Below are 24,216 nucleotides of genomic sequence, written 5' to 3'. Positions count from 1 at the left end.
GATATTATTTGCAGTATCTTTTGATCCTGGATATAATGGCAATTACACAGTAGGACATATGACTAGAAAAAGAAAAAATGCACCGAAAAACGATTCAATTTTCAATGCGGTGTGTTGTGTTCTGGAATACAAGCTTATTAATAATCACTAATTGGCAATGTAATGAAATGATTTCTCTATTTGAAAATGCTAATTCTAAAAATTTCACTGAATTTTGAAATATAATTTTGAATCATATTCTAATATTGGTGCCATTTTGATGTGTGTAAACTGATTACTGTAGACATTAGATATGTACCTCTCTTGGTTGATTGTGGTACTGTTGTATAAACTTGTTATCAGTATCAACAAATTTGATATCTGCCAATCAAATGCCATATCTCACTAGCTTTGGGCAGCCATTGCTGTTTTGGTTATAACAAGTTGATGGTGATGGGACCCTTTGTTTCCGCCACTACTATTAAAGGGGTACTCTAAGCTAAAAATAAGTATATTTAAATATAAAATAGAGTAAAATTCAATGAGCAAAATGCTGGCAATTTCATCAAATCTTATTATAACAAAGTTATTGAATTTTGTGAAAACAGTTAAATATATGCATGTTGGCATGAATATTCATCAAATATGCTGATGATGTCATGTCCCCACTTTCCTTTTTCTTATGTACATGAAACCATAATTATTTCATATTTTCATGCATGTGTGTATATGTTTCCCTTATAATGAAATAAGTTGCAGCATGGAGTATATAATGCATTAAATCAGTTGTCAATCCAATATTTATAATTTTTAGAGGACAACATAAGAATAAATGAAATTTCATATAATAAAATACAAAATAACAATTGAAGACATGACATCAATTTGCTCATTGAACATTCATGAAGACAAACATTGAATTGTTTCACTGAAATCATAGAAATGTTTCAATATCATTACTTTGTTACTGTCTGATTTTCATCAATTTTTCAGTGTTTTGTTTGATTTCATCTGTTCAAACCAATTATTTTCAGTCTGGAGTATCCCTTCAAGGGGAAATCACCCTCACATGAAACGCAAAGCAAATTCTGCTACCATCCACTCCCCGCCACTGGAAATACGTATTATTTCTCTTTGTTATCTTTTGATGATAGGCATCTGTATGTAGAGTGTATAGAGCATTTATTTTTAATTGGTCTAACAGTACAGGAATTTTTTGCTTCATGCACTTGTCAATTATATCCAAATGAAATAAATTTCTGTTTGTGACGTACATTAAGTACTCGCCTACAGTGTATGTGCATATATGCCAGAGAAGAGATATGCTCGGATTTCTTTTCATTTATTCATATTATATGGAAATAAAGAAGTGCATGCTATTACTATGTATACAAGACAACAGAATATTGGCCAGTTACGAATATACTAGAAATCTATTGCACATTCAAATTGAAGTGTGTGGATTTTTTTTTCATCATAATAATTATTTATTCATTGGTGTAAATGATTGAATGTCTTGATTTATGGAATAAAACTTGCAGCAAATTGATATTTGTTTTCTTGTTAATATATGGTGTGATGTTTCATATGATGATGATAATAGTATATTTAACCAGGGTAGCCACTTCAGTTCCGAAAACTGTTCTCCCAGCGGGCCCTGCTATTATTATTATCCGGCTAAGCTAGGCTACCTATTCAGGTGCACACAGCCTTTTGAGGAATTAATTCCTGCCAGTACCCATTTACCTCACCTGGGTTGAGTGCAGCACACTGGACAAATTCCTTGCTGAAGGAAATTACGCCATGGCTGGGATTTGAACCCACGACCCTCTGTTTCAAAGTCCGGAGACTAATCCACTGGGCCACGACGCTCCAATGTTAAAATCACTCCCCTCTTACACTCACATGGATAAAAATATATATATTTCATAAAACTCTATTTTGACAATGTGATTTGATTATCTGATGATATATCAGAATACATGCAATGTTCATTCGAAAATATAAATTATGAATGTACATGTATAACAGATCTCGGCAGACAGTGCGATTCCTGCATAAATGTTGAGTCAGTGTGCATTTGTAGCACATTAAAGAAAGGATAGATTACAATTCGTATCCAGTTTTTTTGGAGCAAACTAAATAATGTGACTGCTCACAGTCTCACACATAGCTTTATAGGCATACAATTCAAAATCATATTCAATTATTTCTAGACCAATATGCTGGCATTTAACACATGCCTTGACTTAAAGGGTGTCACCATATAGTATATTTGTTATTTATACTCTGTATCCTATTAGAATCGTCTGGCTTTTATTGTTAAAATCAATTGAAAATAGTAATTTTACTACTAAAACTGAAGGTTAGCTCTCATTCAAGTAAAACTATACCATTAAAAAAGATTCTTTACATTAGGTGTTATTGTTTTACACTAACATTTTCATCCATAAAAGATTTGTACAATTCAAATAAAATGCCATGAGTGTCATCTCTAAAATCAATGTCAACAATAGTATTTCACTTAAAGTCTATCATATCAATCTAAATTTAAAATAGAATTTGTATTTCATGATTTTGACATAAAGAATACAAATGCATTTCACATCAATATAAAATATTGTGATAAATATATAAATTCACTTGCATTATAAATATGCAAATTCAATGTGTAATAGTGGTATTACACATAAAATACATGTACACAAATCTCATATTTACTACAGCTATGCAATCAGCAAATTGAATCATTTATATTTCATTCTTCAGCTGCTTACTCTTTGTCCCATCAAAATGGTTAATAGGAAATTTTTGGTGATGGAAATTCAAATTTCTATGCCCAACATATTGCTATGGGGGGGGGGGGGGGGGGGGCTTCAGGGAGACAAAAATTGAGTTGGTTTTCTGGCCTTTAACATTGAAAAAAAAAAAAGATTTTCATGTAACTTTCTTTGTCGTTGGGAAACTCAATGCCAGGTTGGTAGGTGTGAACTTTCTCTTGTTTGAATTATACCCCACCAAAAACATGATCCTATGTATTTTGGATTGGCTATACTGACGTCCATTTCAAAATCACCTGTTCAAATCCTTGCTAGTGGTTAACATCTCTGCATCAGATAAAATGGTTTGAGATTTCTACCCCTAATAAGAAATATTTCTAGCAAAATGCTTAAAGGCCCCCTTGCCTATTTCACTGACTTTTCTGGATCCCCCCATGGCACCCCAACATATACACCAGTTTCCCTGAAGAATCAGAAACACACATGCAGAAATTACAAAAAATGAAATACGGCTTGGTTATTAAGGGGGAAGAATTTCTTTTTTTGTTTAGTCATATGCAAGCAGTTTCCCAATATATTGTGTAGTAAAAATAATGTCCTTATCTATAAGAATTGAAAATGTTATTTTATCATGCCTTCAGAATATCAAAGACATTTCATTTTCCTGAAAAAAAAACAATTGTTAGTCATCATGAAGCCTCATATGCATTTTTAATTACATAACATATGGGGCAGCTACGATATCGCAAATCAAAAACTTAAAATTTTAAAAACTTTCCCATTCCTCAAATCTTCACCAATATATTTTATTATTTTTTCTGGTATTTTTACAACAAACTTTTTTGTCAGGGTGAACTTCCCCTTTTGACAAAAGAGTCAACATGTAAGCAGGTTTTCACTTACTTGCCTTTCTAGGCAACTTCGTTTAAACACATATCCTAAGGCACATTGGTTTATCTTTGCTGGGAATATTATTCAAAATATAATGTATAAAACAGAATTTAAACCCAATACAATCAAAACTCTGCTTGCTGGGTTGATAAGGGGCAATGGAAACACTCCCAAGTTCCATTTTAGCATGATGCAAAATGTAACTATTCATAACCATATCTGGTAGGGTCATTTTTTCTTACAATTAATCACAATGTAAGGTACTACCGGTATATGTTACATGACTCAACAACATACTACCATAACTAAATAATGAACACAATATTTTTTTCTGTTCTCCCATACTGGTTACATGAAAGCTAGAATCTTCTTTCACAGTTTGGCAAGTACAGCATTCGATAATTCAACACAGCTAATAACAACCCTGGCATTATGGCAAATACAGCAACATCATACTTAGATCATTATACAAAAAAACAAGAGTGTCTCTAAGGCGAGCACATAATACGCCCGCCTGTAATGCGGAAAATGGAGTTCTTAGTCAAGCAAGAAAAGTAGAAGGTGGTGACTTCCCCAATGACCTTCTGACCTCAAAATCTATTGCTGGGATCTATGCTAGTATCATACACACCAAATTATATGAGCCTAGGTTAAGTTCAACTAAAGTTACAGCGTTAACAAGGACTTCAAAAGGGTAAGATGAAAACATGTCACTGTGATCTTGACCTTTGACCATATCGTGTTAACGGAAGGACAGACGGACGGACCGCCACCGAGCGTGATACCATAATACGTCCCATCTAGGACGGGCGTATAAAAACATGTCTACATATATTAGCAAAGTATTCACATTCATGAGGTTAGTCATCATGGAAATTCATTGGCATCGAGGTAGTAGCAGATGCTTCATATTATCACATCAATGTACATGCTCACTTTTCAAAAAAAATAAATGATCTCCCTACAATCACCCTGGACCGTGCAAGCGTTGCTTGCTTTATGACGGTGTGTGAAGCCCAGTGAGCAGTTTGGGGCGAGGGTAGAGTTCTTGTCTTGGGTTAAGTCGGCATATGCAGACTTGCTGTACTCCGCCAACTTTATTGACGAGTGTGAGATCACCGAGTAAGCAGGTCACTTACTTACTAGGTTTTTGAGTGATTTTAGATTTAACCCTAACTAGGCCGGGCTTTTTTGGCTGTTCTGTGGCCGGGGGGGGGGGGGTTGATTCAACCCCCCCCCCCTAAGATCTCGGCCGCCGATCGCGTGAGCGCCGCAAAAATTTGCACGCTGGTAGTGTGCGGTGGAATCTACAAGGTTGTATGGTAAAATTTTCTAAAGTAATGAGATTTTATTTTATATAAATTAATTATGCTAATTTATGCATAAATCATACTTTTTGCTCTAATTCACTAAATAAAGCTCCTAGAATGCTAATTTTTGGTAAAAATATTCTTTGTAGCATTTTTAATAATGGCAACTGAAAAAACTTTGGTTTGGAAATCAATTTCTTATGTATTTATTGTTTTATGAATTTCTTATGTATTTCTTTGTTTTTCAACCTTTTGTTTTTCTTTGTTTTTTTCACCAGATTTATTGCACAACCTTTTTGAAGCATAATTATGCTAAAATCAATTGCTTTCGGCTGTTTAAAGTAAAAATAATCATATCTTTATGAATAAGACGAGAAAACTCAATTTGCATTGACTTTGTACACAAAATCACGTTTTGGAACAATTTTTGGTCTGACATGCACTTACAAAATGTTGCGTAATTTCGGAACCGCGTACCCAGGCGTCGTAAATTTGGTCTCAAAAGATGCGCGAGACTTAAAAGTATAAATTCTGCGAGTGGCGCGGTCAAAAAATTTCGCGCGGCGGAATGATCACAGAAAATGTTGAGGGGGGGTTGATTCAACCCCCCCGGCCATTTTAGGGTTAAGGACGTTCCACAGTTAAAGTGAAATCCATGTCATTTTCACCAAACTTTGCACATAGATACTTTAGAACCTTAATATTCGAAATATGCAAAAATTAACATAGGTCCATGTGCTTGATTTTTTGCTATAGAGCTTCAAAGTTCACCCAAATTGATGTTCTTAAAAATTGCGCATTCAAAAGAATTTGGCATTTTTAGACCACCCAAGATTACAACAATGAGTTTAAACCTCTATTACTCAGTCAAAATACATGAAAAAGTCATCAAATTTCGCAAGAGAGTTAATAATTGTATCGTTAGAATGGAGACTCTATTTATAGTGCTATTTGTTTGCAATTTTAAGTTTAACAGCACTGCCATTTCTTAAAAATTGCTTAAAAGATAACAAAATCCCAATCTAAAAAATGTGAAATTTCAGTTACAAACTACAAACGTACAATAAATGCTGCACTTTATTCAAAATCCATGTCATTTTCACCAAAATTTGCAGAGTTGTAGAAGAAGGTATACCTAAGCGGTACAAACATTAAAAAATAGGGGTTCATGTGCTTGTTTTTAAACTATCAGCATTTTTATTAGAGCAAATGTGCTTTTTAAAACACAAAAAATGCGCCGAATGCTTTGTATCTATGTGCAGAAAAAATCAAAACCACTCTACCATTTATTCAAACTCGGGGTAATATTCGTGATTCTTGGCAGCACTGCAGAGTAAAGTATTTTGAAATTGTAGAGAATGTTTTTTTGAATGGTCCATGGAATAATTCCACTTTATAGCTTCATGAAATAACACATCGGATCTGCAGTTAAAGTGCAGAAGATGAGAAAAATCAGCTCATACCCGCAGCTAATTAATCACCTATTCATCCATTGTGACGTCAGCGCGCAGAGTGTGAACTATGCGCAGATCATAATGCGCACAAACATAACTGTGGAACGTCCTTAAAAGAGTCCAATGAGTTTATCAAAGTTGTGTCCATGTTTAACTCGTTCCAGTCTTTAGTAAATCAAGGTGGATGCGCTTCAAGGTTTTGCGTTATTACCGGTGATCTTTGCAACTGTGATTGATGTGGTTTTGGAGAGTGTAAGAGAAGGTTTGATGGGAGAGATGTTGTACGCTGACGACTTGGGTTTTGATGAGTTTAAGTTCGAGGTGAGTGGTTTGAGGAGGAGGAGGGGACGGTCAAAGAAGTATGGAAGGGGCAAGTGGAGGAGGAGAGTCGGAGGGTTGGGTAGAGGATGAAGGATGCGCTGAATCAGGCCCATGAAGGGAAGGGGTAGGGGTGATTGCTACAAGTGTGAGGTTAATCCATCCATCCCTGTTCACAATGACAAAACTGGATTTAAAACTTTGGATTCATGATCATGAAGAAAGATGAGAACATGAGATACTGGGCTATTTCAGACCAGGGGCCCATTTCATAAAGAGTTACAACTGTGGTAACTTTGCCATTATGACAACTACCATGGCAACATGGCTCAGCAGCCAATCAAAATCAAGGTTACCATGGTAGTTGCCATAATGGCAAAGTTACAACAGTTGCAAATCTTTCTGAAACGGGCCCTAGCGTGGTATCTTTCATATTGTCTTTTCTTGACATTTCATCTTTTCTCAGAGATATGACGGAATCTGTATTCTGGTGGATGTCATAAAAATTGTCACAAATTTTATCTCTTCTATTTAGTGCGAACAAAAAATATGTGATTTATACAGTTATTCAAGGGGGAGGTCCGGAACCACATACCCGGGTGTCACAAATTTGATCTTCAAAGATACGGAAGACTTGAAAGTTAGGTCAGCGAGTGGCGCAGTCAAAAAATTTCATACGGCGGTGTTGTTACAAAATTCATAGAGGGGGCCCAATTTGACCCCCCCCCCCCCATTAACTTATGGTAAAAATTTTTAAAGATAATTACTATTCTAAAAGATTTACATCATTGAATTTCCTGAATGGATGGACTTGTCCAATTCCAGACCATGTCGGCCATAAGCTCACTTGACTCCAAGCAGAAGGCATGCTGCAGGCCACGCCGACATAACCGAACATCGCCCTCTGGGAAGCGCCTTCGCATGTTCTCATAGTGGCTTCTCGGAGCCCAATTGTCCTTTGATCCGTAGTACATAATAAACTTGTCGAGGTGTTCTCGGATGGTCGAGTAGTCGGCGTCTAGAATTTCTTCCATTTCCGTGGCAGCCATGTACATGCTGTTGTGGATGCGGGCTGGGTCGGTTAGCTGGTGTATCGCATGGAAAGCACAATCCGGGATCTGTGTGTTAATATGAGAAGGTCAAAGGGCAATTCTGGAAGTAATAGGCCCGTATCCTGAAGCCAGGTTTAACTTAGGACATGGTCTAACTCTGTGCTAAAATTATGGGAAGCCAAAAGTGTCAAAATTTTTATTAAGTTTTATGTTTCTTATGTTTACTGTGCTCTTTCCTGATTCATCGATGGTGAAGACAATCATTTATACTTCCTAGACAATTATGAATGATTTGAGAGCCAAATGAGTTGAAATATGATACCTCTACTGTTAGTGATTTATGTAACAATTGGCTATCCATACTTAAACCACAACTTTAAACCTGAGTTTAATAAAATCCGACTTCAGAATACGGACCGTAAAGTCAAAGCAGGCCTTTGCTGATTTGCTGAAGTGCAGAGATGTGTTCATCAGGGTTCTAAGTTTCTGAGCTCTGAATCACTTAAATAAGGTTATTGATAGTTAGATGTCAGGTGACGTTAATCCAAACACTAACTAACCAGGCTATGAAGCAAGAGATAATCAAAACACACCTTGTGCAAAGCTGAAGCTACCCCTGAGTGCACTTACAGAGGAGTTTAAGGTGAAAAAGGCTTAGGGACCCTTAGACTCCAACGACCAGTTTGTTAACAGGACTGTGCTAGACATTTGCACAGGACGCAAATGGAATGCCCAGCAAGAAGTTGAGGAAATGGAATCTCGGCTGAGGCACAAGGATATGGTTGGGCCTACACAATCCAGTAGAGCAGGGCTAGGCATAAATCCAACCCAGTACTTCTTTAAGGCAAGCATGAAAATGAAGGGGAAGATGGTTTCTGACGAAATCCGTCACAAAGAGGAGGAACAACGTATAGCTAAAGCAGTTGGCCTCGTGCAGCAGGGAGCTTGGTGTCGATGGGAGTGTGTAGAACCAAGTGTGTAGAACCAAGGTCCCTATCCAGGAAAGACATATATGTCTTTCCTGGATAGGGACCTTGGTTCTACACACTCCCATCGACACCAAGCTCCCTGCTGCACGAGGCCAACTGCTTTAGCTATTCGTTGTTCCTCCTCTTTGTGACGGATTTCGTCAGAAACCATCTTCCCCTTCGGAAAATGGAAACAGGCACACCTACGACGTTCTTCCTTCTCCTCATAACCTGAAGAAGTGGGCCAAGACTGAGAACGAGAATTGCCATAGATGTGGAAAGAAGGGTTCACTCAGGCACATTCTATCAAATTGTCAGGTGTCTCTGGTAGAAGGCTTGTATACATGGAGGCACAATGAGATCTTGAAAGAACTGAGAAAAGCCCTAAAGATCACTATTAAGAAAGCAAACCAGACAAAACCACTAAATGCTCCAGCAATGATCTCATTTGTGAAGGCTGGAACAAGTACTGGAGCCAACAGGAAATCTAGACTACACACAAGTAGGCTCCTTTGTGTAGCAAGAGATTGGCAGTTGATCTCAGACTTGGATGAGCAGATGACCTTCCCCAGTGAGATTGCGACTACCAACATGCGACCAGATATGGTAGTCTGGTCGAAGCAGTCCAAGTCGGTCATCCTCTATGAACTGACTGTGCCATGGGAGAACATTGAGACAGCCCATGAGTACAAGACATCAAAATATGCCGGACTTATCTTAGAATGTAAGGAGAGGGGATGGAAGGTAGATTACTACCCAGTGGAGAATGGCGGCAGAGGTTATGCGACAAAGTCTCTCCATTTCTTCCTCTCAAGGATGGGAAAAACCAACAGAAGGAAGCTGGCTTTAGACTTAGTGGAGATTGCTACAAGGTCCTCAGCTTGGATTTAGAATAGATGTAAAGCCAACTTACCAAACAAGCAGCTGGAGGTGCCATCTTGTCTTGATGCTGCTGGCCCGCCTCCTGCCACATAGCCATATCGAGGATAATGGGCCGAAATGGCTGGCAGGAGGACCTCGACTGAGGATACAGCTGTTCTGGAGGACATTTCTCTGCACAAGGTGTGTTTCAATTATCTCTTTCTTCATAGCCTGGTGTTGTGGTTGGTGTTTATTGTTACAATACTGACTACCTTAAATCAAAGTGATCTTTTCACTTTGTTTTTCATATTAAAGATTTTCATTTCGGTTCTTGGAAATGGGCAAAACAACCAGCTCTAAGTATCATATCAACAGGAACTATTTTAAAACTTGGAGATGTAAAACAAAGAGGGTTGGTTTCAATGACTGTGTGTATAGAGCAAATTTGGACTACAACGCATGAACTCTGGATGAACCCAGCATGAACAATAGTGTGTATGTACAATGCACAGTGCTGAACCAAACTCTGTGTGTAAAAGTCAACCCAACAGAGGGCAGTCAACAGAATTTTTGAATTTGAGAAAACTGGCTATGAGCTAAATGTGTCTCAGAGACGGCTATCAAAATCTTCTCTCTCTGTGCCATCAACATCTGCGCACTTCCTGCCTGGTTGGCTCCCATTGTGGGGCGTTGGGCAGTATACCCAAAGAAGAAAATCAGGCTAAAAAATCACAAAATCACAATTTTTTTTAAATTGTAGTTTGTCATCCTCTATACATGTATATGGTGTTTTTCATCTTTTTTAAGGACAAAAACAATCACTCATACACATGTTTCATCTTAGTTTGAGAATTTTTGTCTAATATCTGCTGCTCACACATTAAAATGATACCTTTAATTCCAAATAGGTGGGTTTAAATTTTGACCTGTCTCATAAGCTGGATTAACTCACTTTTCTGCCTCGAAACCACCATTGTACGAGTCTCCACTTGACCCAATCAGAGAGGTAGTAGTTGATATATGACAGCGCTATGGCAGCCCACCTCAGGTAAACCACCATACTCCCTATCGTCCGCCCGTTTGGGGTGTCCCATATATGCTCCACAGTAGGGAACAGCAACACCGCCCTCAACAGGTTGAGTTTGGGCATGCGACGGATGAGGTCCACAATGATGTAGCATCCTGAGTTTTCAGAGAAATATCAGTTGAGAAAGAGAGGGAGAGAGTGTGAATGAAAATGAAAAAAATGAAAATCCATATTTTATTATTCGAAATAGGCATGAAATGAAATACTCCGAAAATTTGCTTTGCCCAATTGATCGTGGGCCGGGCAGCCGCTGTGCAGCGCCAGATCGACGAGGCTCTATCCCTTTAATCGTTGAACGCCAAACAGGGTAGCAGCAACTCCCATCTTTTAAGGTCTTTTGGTCGGACGCGGCCAGGGTTTGAACTCCCGACCTCCCGGTTGTGAGACGGACGCTCTACCAACTGAACCAACACAATGGTATATAGAGAGAAGGTGGCAGAGTGAGAGAAAGAGAGAGAGACATGCATATTTTCAAAGTTAATCTTTCTTTTCACAAAAGTATTCAAGGAACTTTTATCAAGCAAACAGGGACGAAATATAAAGAAACACACAGATAAACAAAACAAAAATAAACAGAAAGAGAGAATACAGGCATCGTGTGAAAATAACCCAAACTAAATGCAAAATAATTCCTATAGATCCCTAATGAATACAATGAAAATTGAAGTCTGGTTACAGCATGCATTCTCTTGGTTTTTTTTAAATTTATTATTATTAACATGGAATTATTTTGAAATACATTTGTAATGTGATCAGAGGCTTCAAATATCACTTTACTTTCATTTATGTTTAAACATTCATGAATTCATCATCACATGATGGAAAAAAAATTAAGCAGCTGAGCTGTATCACAAAAATTTGAAAATTTTCTTCCTTTTTTGACAAATAATAACATACTTTCTTGGCAGTAAATTGTGAAATGGAACCGTTAGAAGAACAGCCATTTGGCTGAAGAGGAATATCAAGCACAAGGCTGGATATTAACCATGTACTGACCTACTGAGTGACCTATCAGAATAAGCTTGACCCCGGGAGGAATGTAGTCTTCGATGAAAGCCATTTTATGTTCTATCTGTTGCTGGAGATTATAAACCTCATCATCACGGTCTGTTGCTTGAGGGAATGAAACAGAGAAGAAAGAAGATGAGGAATCTGTTTGGAGGTGTAATCACCATGCAGGCGCAGATCCAAGGGGGGGGGGCACATGTCCCCCCCCCCTTTTGAGAAGCAAAATTAAAATTTTTAATGTAAAAAATACCTTTTTTTTTTTGCTTGTCAAAATTTTCCTCCGATAAATTTGCCCCCCCCCCCCCCCTTTGGAAAATCCTGGATCCGCCCCTGTCACAATGTATTCTAAAATCTCAGTACTCAAGAAACTTTGTACTTGCAATTAATTCTTAAAGACTGTCTCTAGCTTAGGTAAATCCATCGAAACGTGCAACTTCTGAAGGTTTCCTTGGCGAAGAAGAATAGTGTAGTAGGTTTCACAGTACACCATGTATCTTTCTAGGGCAAGTGTTGGTCCTGAAAAGCACCATCCAATCTTCCGCTGCCGTTACTATTATTATTATTATTATCTCGACGTTTCGACAAGTGTGTTCTTGACGTATTCAGGAGAATTCAGGAGAAATCATTCTCCTGAAGGCAAGAACACACTTCTCCTAAGGACGACAAGAACACACTTGTCCATACATCGAGATTGGGTGGTCCTTTTCAGTCCCGACACTTGCCCAAGAAAGATACATGGTGTAGCGTGAAACCTGCTACACCATCAAAATGTGACTATGACGATTACAATTCATTACTACTTCTACTAGACGATATGAATACATATATGCCCCAAAACAGTTAGGATGTGGAGCATATGAAATTAAGCGATTTTACATGAAAATAAATGTTGATCGCATGCCAGTTCTAAAAAAACTCTCTGCCAGGTTTTTGCATTTGACATTTGCAAAAATAATAGCATACATAAATAATGGGAATGATGGGAGAATATTCATAAGATGATCTAAAGAAGTAAACAAAGTTTCCACCATGCAATATTTTTGTAATTATAGAAGATATCAAGAAATGAAATGAACTATATCATTAGCAAATGCTTATCTTTTCAATTTCATGATCTTCCGTAATTACTAATAGGAGCAATCACCATCTAATATTATTTTGCATCACCCTTCAGCCTACCCCCCCCCTTGTACCTTTTAGTTTTTCCTGTAAGCTACATGGAACCTCACTGTGCCCTGCATGAGATATTGCCCATGCAGGAATGGTGTAGCTGCTTGCCTTGTATAGCGTCTGACAGAATACCTCGTAAAACTCTGCTACACCAGGATTGCCTGTGTAAATACAACAAAGAAATGATTATTTATACAAGTATGTACATGTATCACTTGGCGTTTCATTTCAATATGCAGAAACAGATATGGCTTAATTCTCTTTTGTATGATTAATACCGCAAACTCGCTAAGTATAATCTTGAATAGAATAGGGAGTTGGTAATTCAGATTTTGTATTTCGGTGGCCAAATCAATCTTAATGGAAGGAAGGAACAAAGTATGAATATAAAAGAATTACACATTCACATATAACATAATGATATGAGTAGTCATGACTCATAGCTGTTTAAGAATGACGGGGTCGGGACAAAACATTGGACACAAAGATCTTATTATCATAGCTATGAAAGTAACATTGACCTACATCATACCTCTACCAAAACTCAAAATGCTCCCCCCCCAAAAAAAAAAAAAAAAACCAGAAATAATATAATGAATAAACGAATGCATATTAAGAATATATAATTAACAAATACATAAATGTACAAGAGTGTCGCTAAGGCGAGCACATAATACGCCCGCCTGTAACATGGAAAATGGAGTTATTTGTCAAGCAAGAAAAGTGGAAAGTGGTGACTTCACCTTTGACCTTCTGACCTCAAAATCGATCTTGCTGAGATCTATGCTAGTATCGTATACACCAAATTATATGAGCCTAGGTTAAGTCAAACTGAAGTTATCGCGTTTACAAGGAGAAGTTAACGAACAGACAGACGGACGGACACCGAGCATGATACCATAATACGTCCCATCTAGGACGGGCGTATAAAAAATAAATGAATACATGATAAATAAATAAGTACATAAATAAGTAAACAAATAAATGAATAAACAAACATATTAATAAATGAATAAATAAATAAATACATGACAAAATAAATCAGTGAATGAATAAATGGATGGATGAATAAACAAACAAATAAATAAATAAATCAAATAAGTAAATAACTAAATAAATAAATGAATGAATAAATAAATAAACAAATAAATAAATAATGTTAACACTCAAATTGACAATAAAGATGATACCTGTGATGTGAGACTTAATATCTTAAATATAATGATGCTACAATAAATTCTGATCCCCCAAAAAAAGAGCCATATAAAATGTGATTTAATTTAGCTAAGTCCACCCAAAAAAAGTGGATTTGAATAAAAGAAAATCAAGGAAGCTTAATGCTGAAAAATTCATAAAAATTGGATGAAAATAATGTCATAAGTCATAACTATATATGTTTTGCTTATTTTCACAGAACATGCACAACATGGATTGTATGTAAATGAGAGTCGATGTCACACACTATTTTTGAATATATTTAATATTCTTAATTCTTGCAGATTTGACAATGAGGTGGTATTTTCATTGAATCACAATATGTTTCACATTGTAATGAGGGGAAAAAGATATTTTGAATTTACATATAATACAAAACAAAAATAGTGAGAGGCTATGGCTGTATGTGATGTCATCAGACCCAGCCTCATATCAAGTACAATTTACATATAACTGTTTTTGTGAAATTAAGCAAAACCTTGAAATGTCATAACTTTCTTAAAATTCACATTCGATTTTGCTTTTTCTCTTTTCATTCTGATCTAAATCAAGTTTTTGTTGGAATGGAATTGCCCTAAAAATCAAAGAAAATTTCAGAATGAACTTAAAGATTATGAATGAAGATGAGATTAATTTATATTTTTCATAATTAGATATTAAACACACAAAAAAGAAGGTAAAATAAAAATCGTATCAAAGTCATAGTCAATCACAAATTATAAGTCAGGTAAGCATCTGTTGATGTTCTGCACGAAATAGTTGGATTAATCTCCTTCTATCTTGAATTGTTAGATAAGTGAAATATCTTTAGAGAACTGTATTTATAAAATGTTTCTAATGTTATTTTTTATGTTAATCAAATGAAGTTACCTGGAATGACTAGGAAGAGAACTTTTGGAAAAACACCATTGCTGGTTTCTGAAAACTCTCCTCCAACCTTAATTAGTCTAGTTGGCATCTCATCTATAAGGACGTCTTCTATCATGACAGGAGGATCTTCTTCGCATGAAACCCCGGATGATGAAATGGAAGATGTTGTTGCCATCTCGATTATTCTTCATTCAATCAAGTGTTCACTAAAATAGTTAAAAAAAAGTGAGGAGCTAGATTCTATAAATAAAGTATAAGCAACGATCAGACGATATCAACACATACTACTACATACATCATTTAACATTGTTCAAAATAGATATTAAATTCAAATCCCAAGCCCCAAAAGTCCCCGCCAAGTAACACTATTATTCAAAGTTAGTATTGTATCGTGGCCTATAAACTTAGACTGCAAACTATGATAACTTATGCGCTATAAATCTAACCTTAAGATATGGATCTCGAAGTCGATGAAGGCCTGGAATGCTCAGGAAGATGAAGTCGAAGAGGTCGTTGCAGAGCGCTCTGGGTCCTAGCTGTAGTGTAGCTGCCGGGGTATGGTGCTTCCTCAGGCCGGTACGCTTTCAGTGGTGGATCCATGCACACTCAATAACAACTCATAACAACTCTTAACTAAAACTGTGTCTCCTATTTATACCCTGTGCCTTACTAAATACTGCTGTGGGGTTGTAAAATGATACAGTTTATGGGGGAAAATAAATGTTCAACTGAAGAAGGGAATAACATAAGCTCAATCATACATCTAACAGAAGCAAACGGAGAGGAGAAGAGGGAACTAAACTCGATGACACAGGAACAAAATGGAACTTAACTCGATGAAGTCTGGTAGTGCACTGTTTTATTTGCTGGGCTAATTTGCCTCAGCTAAACTCATAATGGCAATAACAAAATTAGCATATATTTAAATTACACAAAATCAACCAATGAAAATCAAGAGAATGGAGGAGCCAACTGAAAGTGGAAAAGTCTAATTCATAAAAATAACCAATAAGAGATAGAGGATGGAGATGAATAAGATGTTGGGATGATTACATAATAAGAATGTTGAACAAAAGAATCAGACGTGGGAATGTAATTAATGAACACATCTGAATAGGAAAGGAATGACAGGAGAAGTAGGTTGAAAGTCGAATATAAATGGATGACAACAGAAGCATGGAGAATTTAAACAAAGCTGAACTAAATACCAAAGCTTGAACTACAAATAACTAAACTATTACAGGAAACCAAATGTCAAAATAACAGTCCTACACTGCTATGTCATTACCAAGCATCAGTAAGCAAGGCATGATATTATAATAGATCCCTATAAATTGCCCAATGCAGCAGCTTAAAGCTAACATAATACTAACCCTAACCTCCACTCAAACTTTAACATTTAACCTAACAAACTAATCTTACTTAAATGCAATTATCAAGATAAAATTAAAATATTCCTTTACAGTACATGTGTTACATACATCATCCATTTATTTTTTTTCTACATTTTCTTTTGTTCTCTCGTTTATTTTTTTCTTCTTTTCATTTGAATTCTTTTCTTTACTTTTGTATTTTTCTTCTTTGACATTCTTCTTTTCTTTTTTTCTTTTCTTTTATTTTTCTTTTCTTTTTTTTCATCTTTTCTTTTTTCTTCTTTTCTTTTCTCTTCTTTCTTTTCTTTTCTCTTCTTCTTTTTTTTTTTTTTGGATTCATTTCGTTTCACATTGGAAACAATACATGCACTTATAACAGTCATAGTTTAAGCTACAAGGAACCTATGGTATATTAAATATGATACTGGGTACATCATTGTGAAGTTATCATGCATGTATAGAGAATAGAATATTTCACTACAACTACATCGGTACAACTACGAGTGTACATGATTTGACATTGTAATACAATGTCTTTCTTAAACTAGATCAGAATGGACAATCCAAAACATAATTATCTGTTATTTTCTGTCTATATACGGGTAGCCTATATTGTTACTAAACCTACAGAGGTTCTTGAATGTGTTGAAACTTTGATTATTAGAATTTCAGAATTTGGTTATCATGAGAAGCATTCATACAGGTTAAGCAGTTGAGCAATCTTAGAAAACAAGAAGGTTGAATGAATGATATACCTAGAGCCACAAATCACGGCAATGGCATGATCATCAAAAGGATGGGTGGATAGTGAAATATACTGTGTATTCCAACAGATCATATAAACATCAACTCCAAGATACATCATATAAACATCAACTCCAAGATACATACTTTGGTCTTTCGATAGTGTGTCCCTCAATATACAAACATAAAGGAAAATATCTCCAGATGTTACATCCCCCTTTTTTTTAAGAATAAGAGTGAGATAACCTTTCTAATTTATATATAACCTTGTGTGCACCATCAGGCAATTAAACATCCATATGAATTGATTTTTACCATATCATTACTATGGTTGTAATAAAACTGAACAAATATCTATGTGTAATTTGCATAACTGACTTCACATTAATTATGTCCTGTATAATAAGCAACTGTTGTTATACACTTCTATTATCATAATTCACTCAGTCGGTACTAACTTGTGTAAAATGGTTCAAACACTGTTTTCTTCATAACTTTACTGCAAAGATGGGATATTTGGTATGTGCACTGGTTAAAGATTTTTTTTTTTTTTTTTTTTTTTTTTTGTACCTTCAGTATCTAAAACTGAATAATAACATGTCATGCTTTTCACATGGTTATTCTGGTAACATTAAAGTGTCAAACAACTTAAACACATACATGTACAACATCTGTCCCTTAGGTAAAAAAACCACAACTATATCAATTCTTCACACATGTCTAATTTTTTTTTGGCAACTATTTAAAAGGAATGCATACACAACACTCTGACTGAGAAGTACTTATTCTCTATTTATGAAAAAAAATAACATCTTCACAATTGAGAATGGTCACCTTTGTTTCAGAGTACACAAAGACATTAAAAAAAAAAAAAAGAATGTATAACGTGTAACATTTTAAATGTTATTACACGGATTCCACATTTTGCAACTTAACACTGCATCTTGAATCACATATATTGTACATGAACATAGTAATATCAAAGGACATTTGAACATGAATAAAAACCAACACATGAACATCACTGTGTATCGAATATGCAAATTTACATGGTAAACCTGTCTGGGGGTCTGATTAGTCTTCCAGACCTGGTCATTTGCTGGTGTTTGTTCTCTACAACTTTGGGATCACGTGGTCTAGTATCACGTGACTGCTGTTCATGTGTCTGTTCGCGTTGCCGCGTTTCAGGAGTGCTAGCGTAGTGGGGGGTTTCATCAAAAGTTACGCGTTTCTTAGCTGGCTCAAGATCGCGAATTTGTTGTCGATTGCGACGTAGCTCACGACCATTGGAGGTAACGACTGTATACGAACGAGGCTCATCACAACATTCTTCAACTTGTCCCGGAATCCACAAATGCGTGCGTGCATCTTGGACCATAATGCGTTGTGAGGGTCTCAACGGCTGCAGATTGTGTGCAGATCGATCATGATACGCTTTCTGTTGATCTTGTCGCTGTTGTAGACGCTGGTAATGTTGCTCCTTGCGCGATGATGTGTTGTGTATCACTAGGGGCAGGTTGCTTTTGAACTTCCTACCACAAAGAAGCTCTGCTGGACTAGGCAATTCGCTGTCGATTGGGGTTGTGCGTAAACAGAGAAGGGCCATGTTGATATTCTGCTTGCACGATGTCGCTTTCGCTAATGTACGCTTGATGGTCTGTATTGCTCGCTCAACGAATCCATTCGACTGAGGAAAATGTGGCGACGATGTGACGTGCGCGAAATTCCAATTGCTAGCGAATTCCTTGTATGCTGAGGAGGCGAAATGCGGACCATTGTCACTTACAACCTTCTCGGGTATGCCATGCTCAGAGAAGATTTGTTGCGTAGCTTCAATGACAGCTTTGCTTGTACACTCGACGGGCATTCTGCGAACTAATGGGAACTTTGAGTAATAATCTGCTATGATCAGGTACTCGCGACCTTCGAAATGGAACAGATCTGTGCCTAAAATCTGCCAAGGTCGTGTTGGAAGCTCGTGAGGGAGTAGCTCCTCCTTAGGCTGTGATCTCTGGTGCTTTTGGCATGTCGCGCACTGGTTTACGACACTCTCGATATTGCTATTGATATTCAACCAATATACACAATCGCGTGCACGTAGCTTCGTTTTCGTAGAACCCTGATGGCCTTCATGCAACTTTCCTAACACATACTCATGCATTGACTTTGGCACTACAACACGGGGACCTTTCATGATGATTCCATCTTCAACTGACAGCTCATCACGGAATGACCAATACGGTCTGAGCTGAGATGGAAGGTCCTTCATACGCTCTGGCCATCCTTGGCCTATGATACATTTCAACTGCGATAGTGTTGAATCCGTGTCGGTTTCTCGCTTAACATCTGCAATTCGTTGCTCTGTGAACTGGATGTGGTTGATTTGCATGTCGAGTGCGATATGCGTGTTGTCATTTCCTGGAGACCGCGACAGACTATCAGCAATTGGGACTTCCTTCCCTGGGCGGTAGATTAAGTTAAAATCGTACTGCTGGAGGCGTAGTAACATACGCTGTAAACGCGGTGGCGCTGAGGTAAGCGGCTTCTGGTGGATCATTTGCAACGGTTTATGATCGGATTCGACTGTGAAATGCTTACCAAAGACATACATATGAAACCGCTCACATCCGAAGACGACCGCGAGCATTTCACGTTCAATGTTGGCATATCGGGTCTCAGCATCACTCAGCGCTTTTGATGCAAACGCGATGGGTTCTCCATCTTGGAGAAGTGTAGCTCCTAATCCGCGAGATGATGCGTCTACCTGTACAATGCTCTCCTTGTTGGGGTCAAAGTAACGTAGGGTAGCACTCTCACAGATCTGATCGCGTATGTCATCCATAGCTCGCTGATGATTCTCAGACCAAACGAACTCATTGTCTTGCCGAAGAAGCTCACGAAGATCTGCTGTACGGCTAGAGAGATTGGGGATGAACGGGCTCAGGTAGGTAGCCATCCCCAAAAATTCCTGGAGTTGAGTCTTGTCGCGTGGAGTTGGCATAGATCTCACTGCCTGGACCTTTGCTGGATCCGGATGGACACCATGTTTGTCATAGACCATGCCAAAGAAAACGACTCGTTCCTGATTGATGGAGCACTTATTGCTGTTGAATTTCAGACCTGACTTAGCTGCAACCTCCATCAAGGCGTGCAGATTTCTATCATGTGACTGCTGTGAGTCCCCGAACACGACAATGTCATCTGCGATCCCGATGACGCCAGTGCACTGCTCTAGGATCTGGTCCATTCGGTGCTGGAACACATCTTGGCTCATCACTAGGCCAAATGGCATACGCTTGTAGCTATACCTTCCAAACGGGCTGTTGAACGTGGTCAGCAGTTGGCTTTCTGCATCCAAATGCACTGACCAATACCCATGTTTTGCGTCCAGTTTGCTGAACACCGTGGCTCCTGTGAGCTTGTGCGTAATTTCCTGGACGGTAGGTGTAGTGTGGTGACACCGTTTGATTGCACTGTTCAAGTCCTTTGGGTCTAAGCATATGCGTAGCTGACCGTTTGCCTTGCGCGAGATGGCTAGACTGCTGACCCAGTCGGTGGGCTCAGTGACTCGGCGAATGACACCTTGTTTTTCCATGTCATCGAGTGCAGCTTTCAGCTCGTCGCGGATATGGATTGAGCACTTACGGGGAGCATGCACCACAGGATGGGCGCCATCATTTAGTACAATGTGGTACTCTCCAGCGAAATCACCGATCGCGTCAAACTGTTGCGGGTATTGCGACTTCAGGTCAGCTACCGAGCGGATGGGGTCACGCTGTGTGTTGTCTTGTACACTTCGCGAATCTATGGAGAAAGTGAGGGCCACCAGTTGAAGCGCTTTTGATGTGCGTAAACCGAGAATTGCTGGTCTGCTGGTGTCACAAACGTGGAAGTCAGCATTAATCCACCCAGTGTTACCATGACGACAGGGTAATGTGACTGTTCCATAATGTTTAATCGCCGTTTCATTGTATACTGTCAGGACACAGCTGGTATCCTTTAGATGGCCTTTTCGGGGAAAACCATCGGCATCAAGATTTGAGGGAAACATGCGGCGGTATACGCGTAGAGGTATCGTGTTCACCTGCGAGCCGGTGTCAACCTTAACAAGGAGGTTTATAATACGTTCTTGTTCATCTTGACGGATCTGTATGCGTGTAAATGCTTCGTCATCACTTTGGTCAGAAATCGCATCAAGCGAAGTGAAGATAGCATTTAATGACAGCTGGTCAAAACTCTCACTACCTGTGTCATCCTTGGCAGGCGGTGTGTGCGCATCAGTGTAGTGCACATCACGAGTAGCTGTCCGTGTATTGCGAGAAGAACTCCTCTGCTTCCCACGCTTATGCGAGATGGACCGTGTCTGTTGTCGACGTTCGCGATCGCGACCGCTTGAATCACGCTGTTGTCGACCACGAGATGCTTGCACACCTTGCTTTGATCGGCACATCTTTGACCAGTGGTTCTTCTTACCACAGCTGTTGCATGTCGTATTATACGCTGGACAAGATTCACGTGACGAGAAAGAATGGCTCCTCCCACAGTTCCTGCAATCTCGTTTGTGTTGGATTACGTGGACTGCTGGGGACAACTGCGAACGCACACCTGCGAGTTGTTGCATGTGCGAGATAGAAGCTTCATGAGTTCTTGCGTAGTCCAAGCACTGCTGAATATTCAGTTCATCTTGCCCCAGTAACTGCTTTTGGAGCTCTGTGTGGCGCGTGCCAGCAATGAATTGTTCAACGACTCTGTCAGCGAACTCTCTGTCATCGCGAAATTGGCAAGTCTGTGCATGTAGTTTCAGTCTGGACACAAAACTATCAGCAGTTTCACTCTCTTGCTGGCGAAATCTCTGTAAGTATAGGCGGGCGACTCTGAAATTGGACTTTGGTTTAAGCTGCTTTTCAAACCGATTCCACACAACTGCGATGTTCTTCCTGTCTCTTTCTGCTAAGTCCCATGAATTATACATGCGGAGGCCAGGGGTGCCCATGAAAAGCAGAATGTGATCCACCTGTTTCTCCTCTCTGACATTTTTCACGGAGAAGTACAATTCACACTGCTGTTTGAATATTTGAATGGCTCCTGGGAGATCTTCATCTTCCCAGGACAATTTTGGCACGACGGAGTCATTCATATTGACGTTTTAGTTCACCGGTCACACACAGCTGCACAAATTCACTAAGCTGCAAGCACAGAGAATGGGGCTGTAAGTACAGTGAAAACTCACCGCGATCCGTATATGTGGGACTACAGCGACGGCTCAGGCAGACATCGCACAGACATCGCAAAGTTCCTTCCCTATCATTTCACATTTCCGTAGGGCATCATCACAGTCTAATGTCACCACTAGCGGGATCAGATCCCACCGCTGCCACCATGAAATATACTGTGTATTCCAACAGATCATATAAACATCAACTCCAAGATACATCATATAAACATCAACTCCAAGATACATACTTTGGTCTTTCGATAGTGTGTCCCTCAATATACAAACATAAAGGAAAATATCTCCAGATGTTACAGATAGGCGAGAATTCCCATATAAGAAAGTAGGCCATCACGACGGCATACTTATTCAACCTGGAATCCAAACTTTGAGATGTGAGGACCCATATTGTCATTCTAATATGCTATGTCGGCAGTCATGACTCATGGCTTATTGTCCCTTTTCACGGGGATAACAATGAGTTCCAATATTACGGTACCTCACAATAAGCTGTAACTCTGTAAATTTAAGGATTTCAAAATTGATGGACGATGAATGTCTTAAAATAAACTGATTGCATCCGAGATTCTGAGATAAACTTTAATCATGTAGACCTGGAAAATATCTAAACTCTGGAGAATGGATCTGAAAGTAGTAAACAGTTTCTAATTAAAAGGAAAATGAGTTCGCATTATTTGCAATCACTCATGCCTGAATGGCAGTACTATAGTAAAGGTGTAAATGAACTTGTAGGCTTGACCAATGGTATGATAGGATTTGCCTGAAAATGGAACAGATTATGCAAGATGGCTTTCCATTTGATAACGGAGGTTGATTTCATTTTCACTGAATTTGTGTCAGCTGTATGTATTAGGATCGTTACAACAGAGGGGTCTTAATTGAGATTATGTACCTTTATGGGAAATATAAATCTCTATGGCTTGATATCTGAATTGTGTTCGTCTCAGTTATAATTTTAAATAGCCAAATGAATTCATGTTAATTACATGTAAATCCATGTTAAATTTTAATAGATTACTAGTTTATGGTTTACAATTAATAATTATACTTTAAAGATTAAGTACCTCACTGCTATTCTACTTTCAAATTTTTTTACCCCTTTACTTGACTTTATATTATTTTAACTTAATATAAAATTATTCCCCAAGTTATTTACCTAACATTTATTTTACCTGAACGATAGTTCTAAACCTATATCTTTTACTTGGAATAATTTTAAGTTTGGCTGTGTATGCTCAGCCCTTGATGTACTTTTTTATGATAATATTAATAGTTTAACTTTTACTCATTAACGTAGCACAATTACCATATCATGTTACTTGATTTATCTAACAAGACACAGCAGCCAGGCTTGCCGGCAGCGAAGTGAAGGGCAGGCTTCAAAGGAACCTTTGGTGAGATGTTCTGTAAATATATTAAAGATTATTAAGAGTCCTACTTAATATATTAAAGATTAAGAGTCCTACTTAACAAACACCCCAAAGACATGTTATTTGAAACTTCAGCTGAATGATATTTGTGCCTTGAAGGCCAAAGTATATCTGAATGGAAGTTACACTCATACAGGTCACTCGTACAATTTTGCTTTAAATAACTCCAAGGGAACATGAATTATTGTTTCAAGAAAAACATGAATCTTTAACTTCCAACAAAGGTGCGTTATAAACATAAAGTGATAGAGTCATTGTTCCTAGTTTAAGAATGGAGCATTGATTTAATCCTGGTCAGTGCCTAACAGAATAGTGGCTGATTTCATTTCATATGGCAGTTTATTGTAGTTGTAACAGGATTGAAATTAATACCTGTTCAACCTCATTTTAAATTATCCCTCATACTGGTTACAAGCACCTTATTATTTACCAGTGAAAAGTGATGAAATATCATTCATCAAGTTTGTCATGAC

The 24,216-nt window shown here is 38.1% G+C and overlaps 2 protein-coding genes across 5 annotated transcripts in view; both read right to left on the bottom strand.

Annotated features, from left to right (window-relative positions):
- Positions 1-1,932: 1,932 nt before the first annotated feature.
- LOC129283501 (lipid droplet-associated hydrolase-like) overlaps positions 1,933-24,216 on the bottom strand; it is a 41,377-nt gene continuing 19,093 nt past the window's right edge. For 2 of the 4 annotated variants that reach the window (XM_054919305.2, XM_064102185.1), the window contains exons 2-6: positions 14,964-15,169; positions 12,902-13,039; positions 11,697-11,813; positions 10,566-10,795; positions 1,933-7,850 (exon numbers count right to left, since the gene is read on the bottom strand). In XM_054919305.2, the coding sequence (XP_054775280.2) occupies positions 7,518-7,850; positions 10,566-10,795; positions 11,697-11,813; positions 12,902-13,039; positions 14,964-15,138 (993 nt within the window). In that variant the 5' untranslated portion in view covers positions 15,139-15,169 and the 3' untranslated portion in view covers positions 1,933-7,517. Of the gene's footprint in view, positions 7,851-10,565; positions 10,796-11,696; positions 11,814-12,901; positions 13,040-14,963; positions 15,170-15,409; positions 15,470-24,216 lie in introns of those variants that run through there. The other 2 variants (XM_064102192.1, XM_054919339.2) reach the window with 2 other exon arrangements.
- LOC129253710 (uncharacterized protein K02A2.6-like) lies at positions 18,126-22,217 on the bottom strand. The gene has a single exon (XM_054892125.2). It carries the CDS (start codon positions 22,215-22,217, stop codon positions 18,126-18,128), a length of 4,092 nt encoding a protein of 1,363 aa, XP_054748100.2.

Source organism: Lytechinus pictus, chromosome 1 (genome assembly GCF_037042905.1).
Source record: "Lytechinus pictus isolate F3 Inbred chromosome 1, Lp3.0, whole genome shotgun sequence".
NCBI lineage: Eukaryota > Metazoa > Echinodermata > Echinoidea > Temnopleuroida > Toxopneustidae > Lytechinus > Lytechinus pictus.
Note: the sequence above shows the minus strand (reverse complement) of the source record. Positions and strands in the feature narration are given on the sequence as shown.

Excerpts from the sequence above, each read along its gene's own strand:
- LOC129253710 (XM_054892125.2), bottom strand. The coding sequence starts at position 22,217 with ATGAATGACTCCGTCGTGCCAAAATTGTCCTGGGAAGATGAAGATCTC.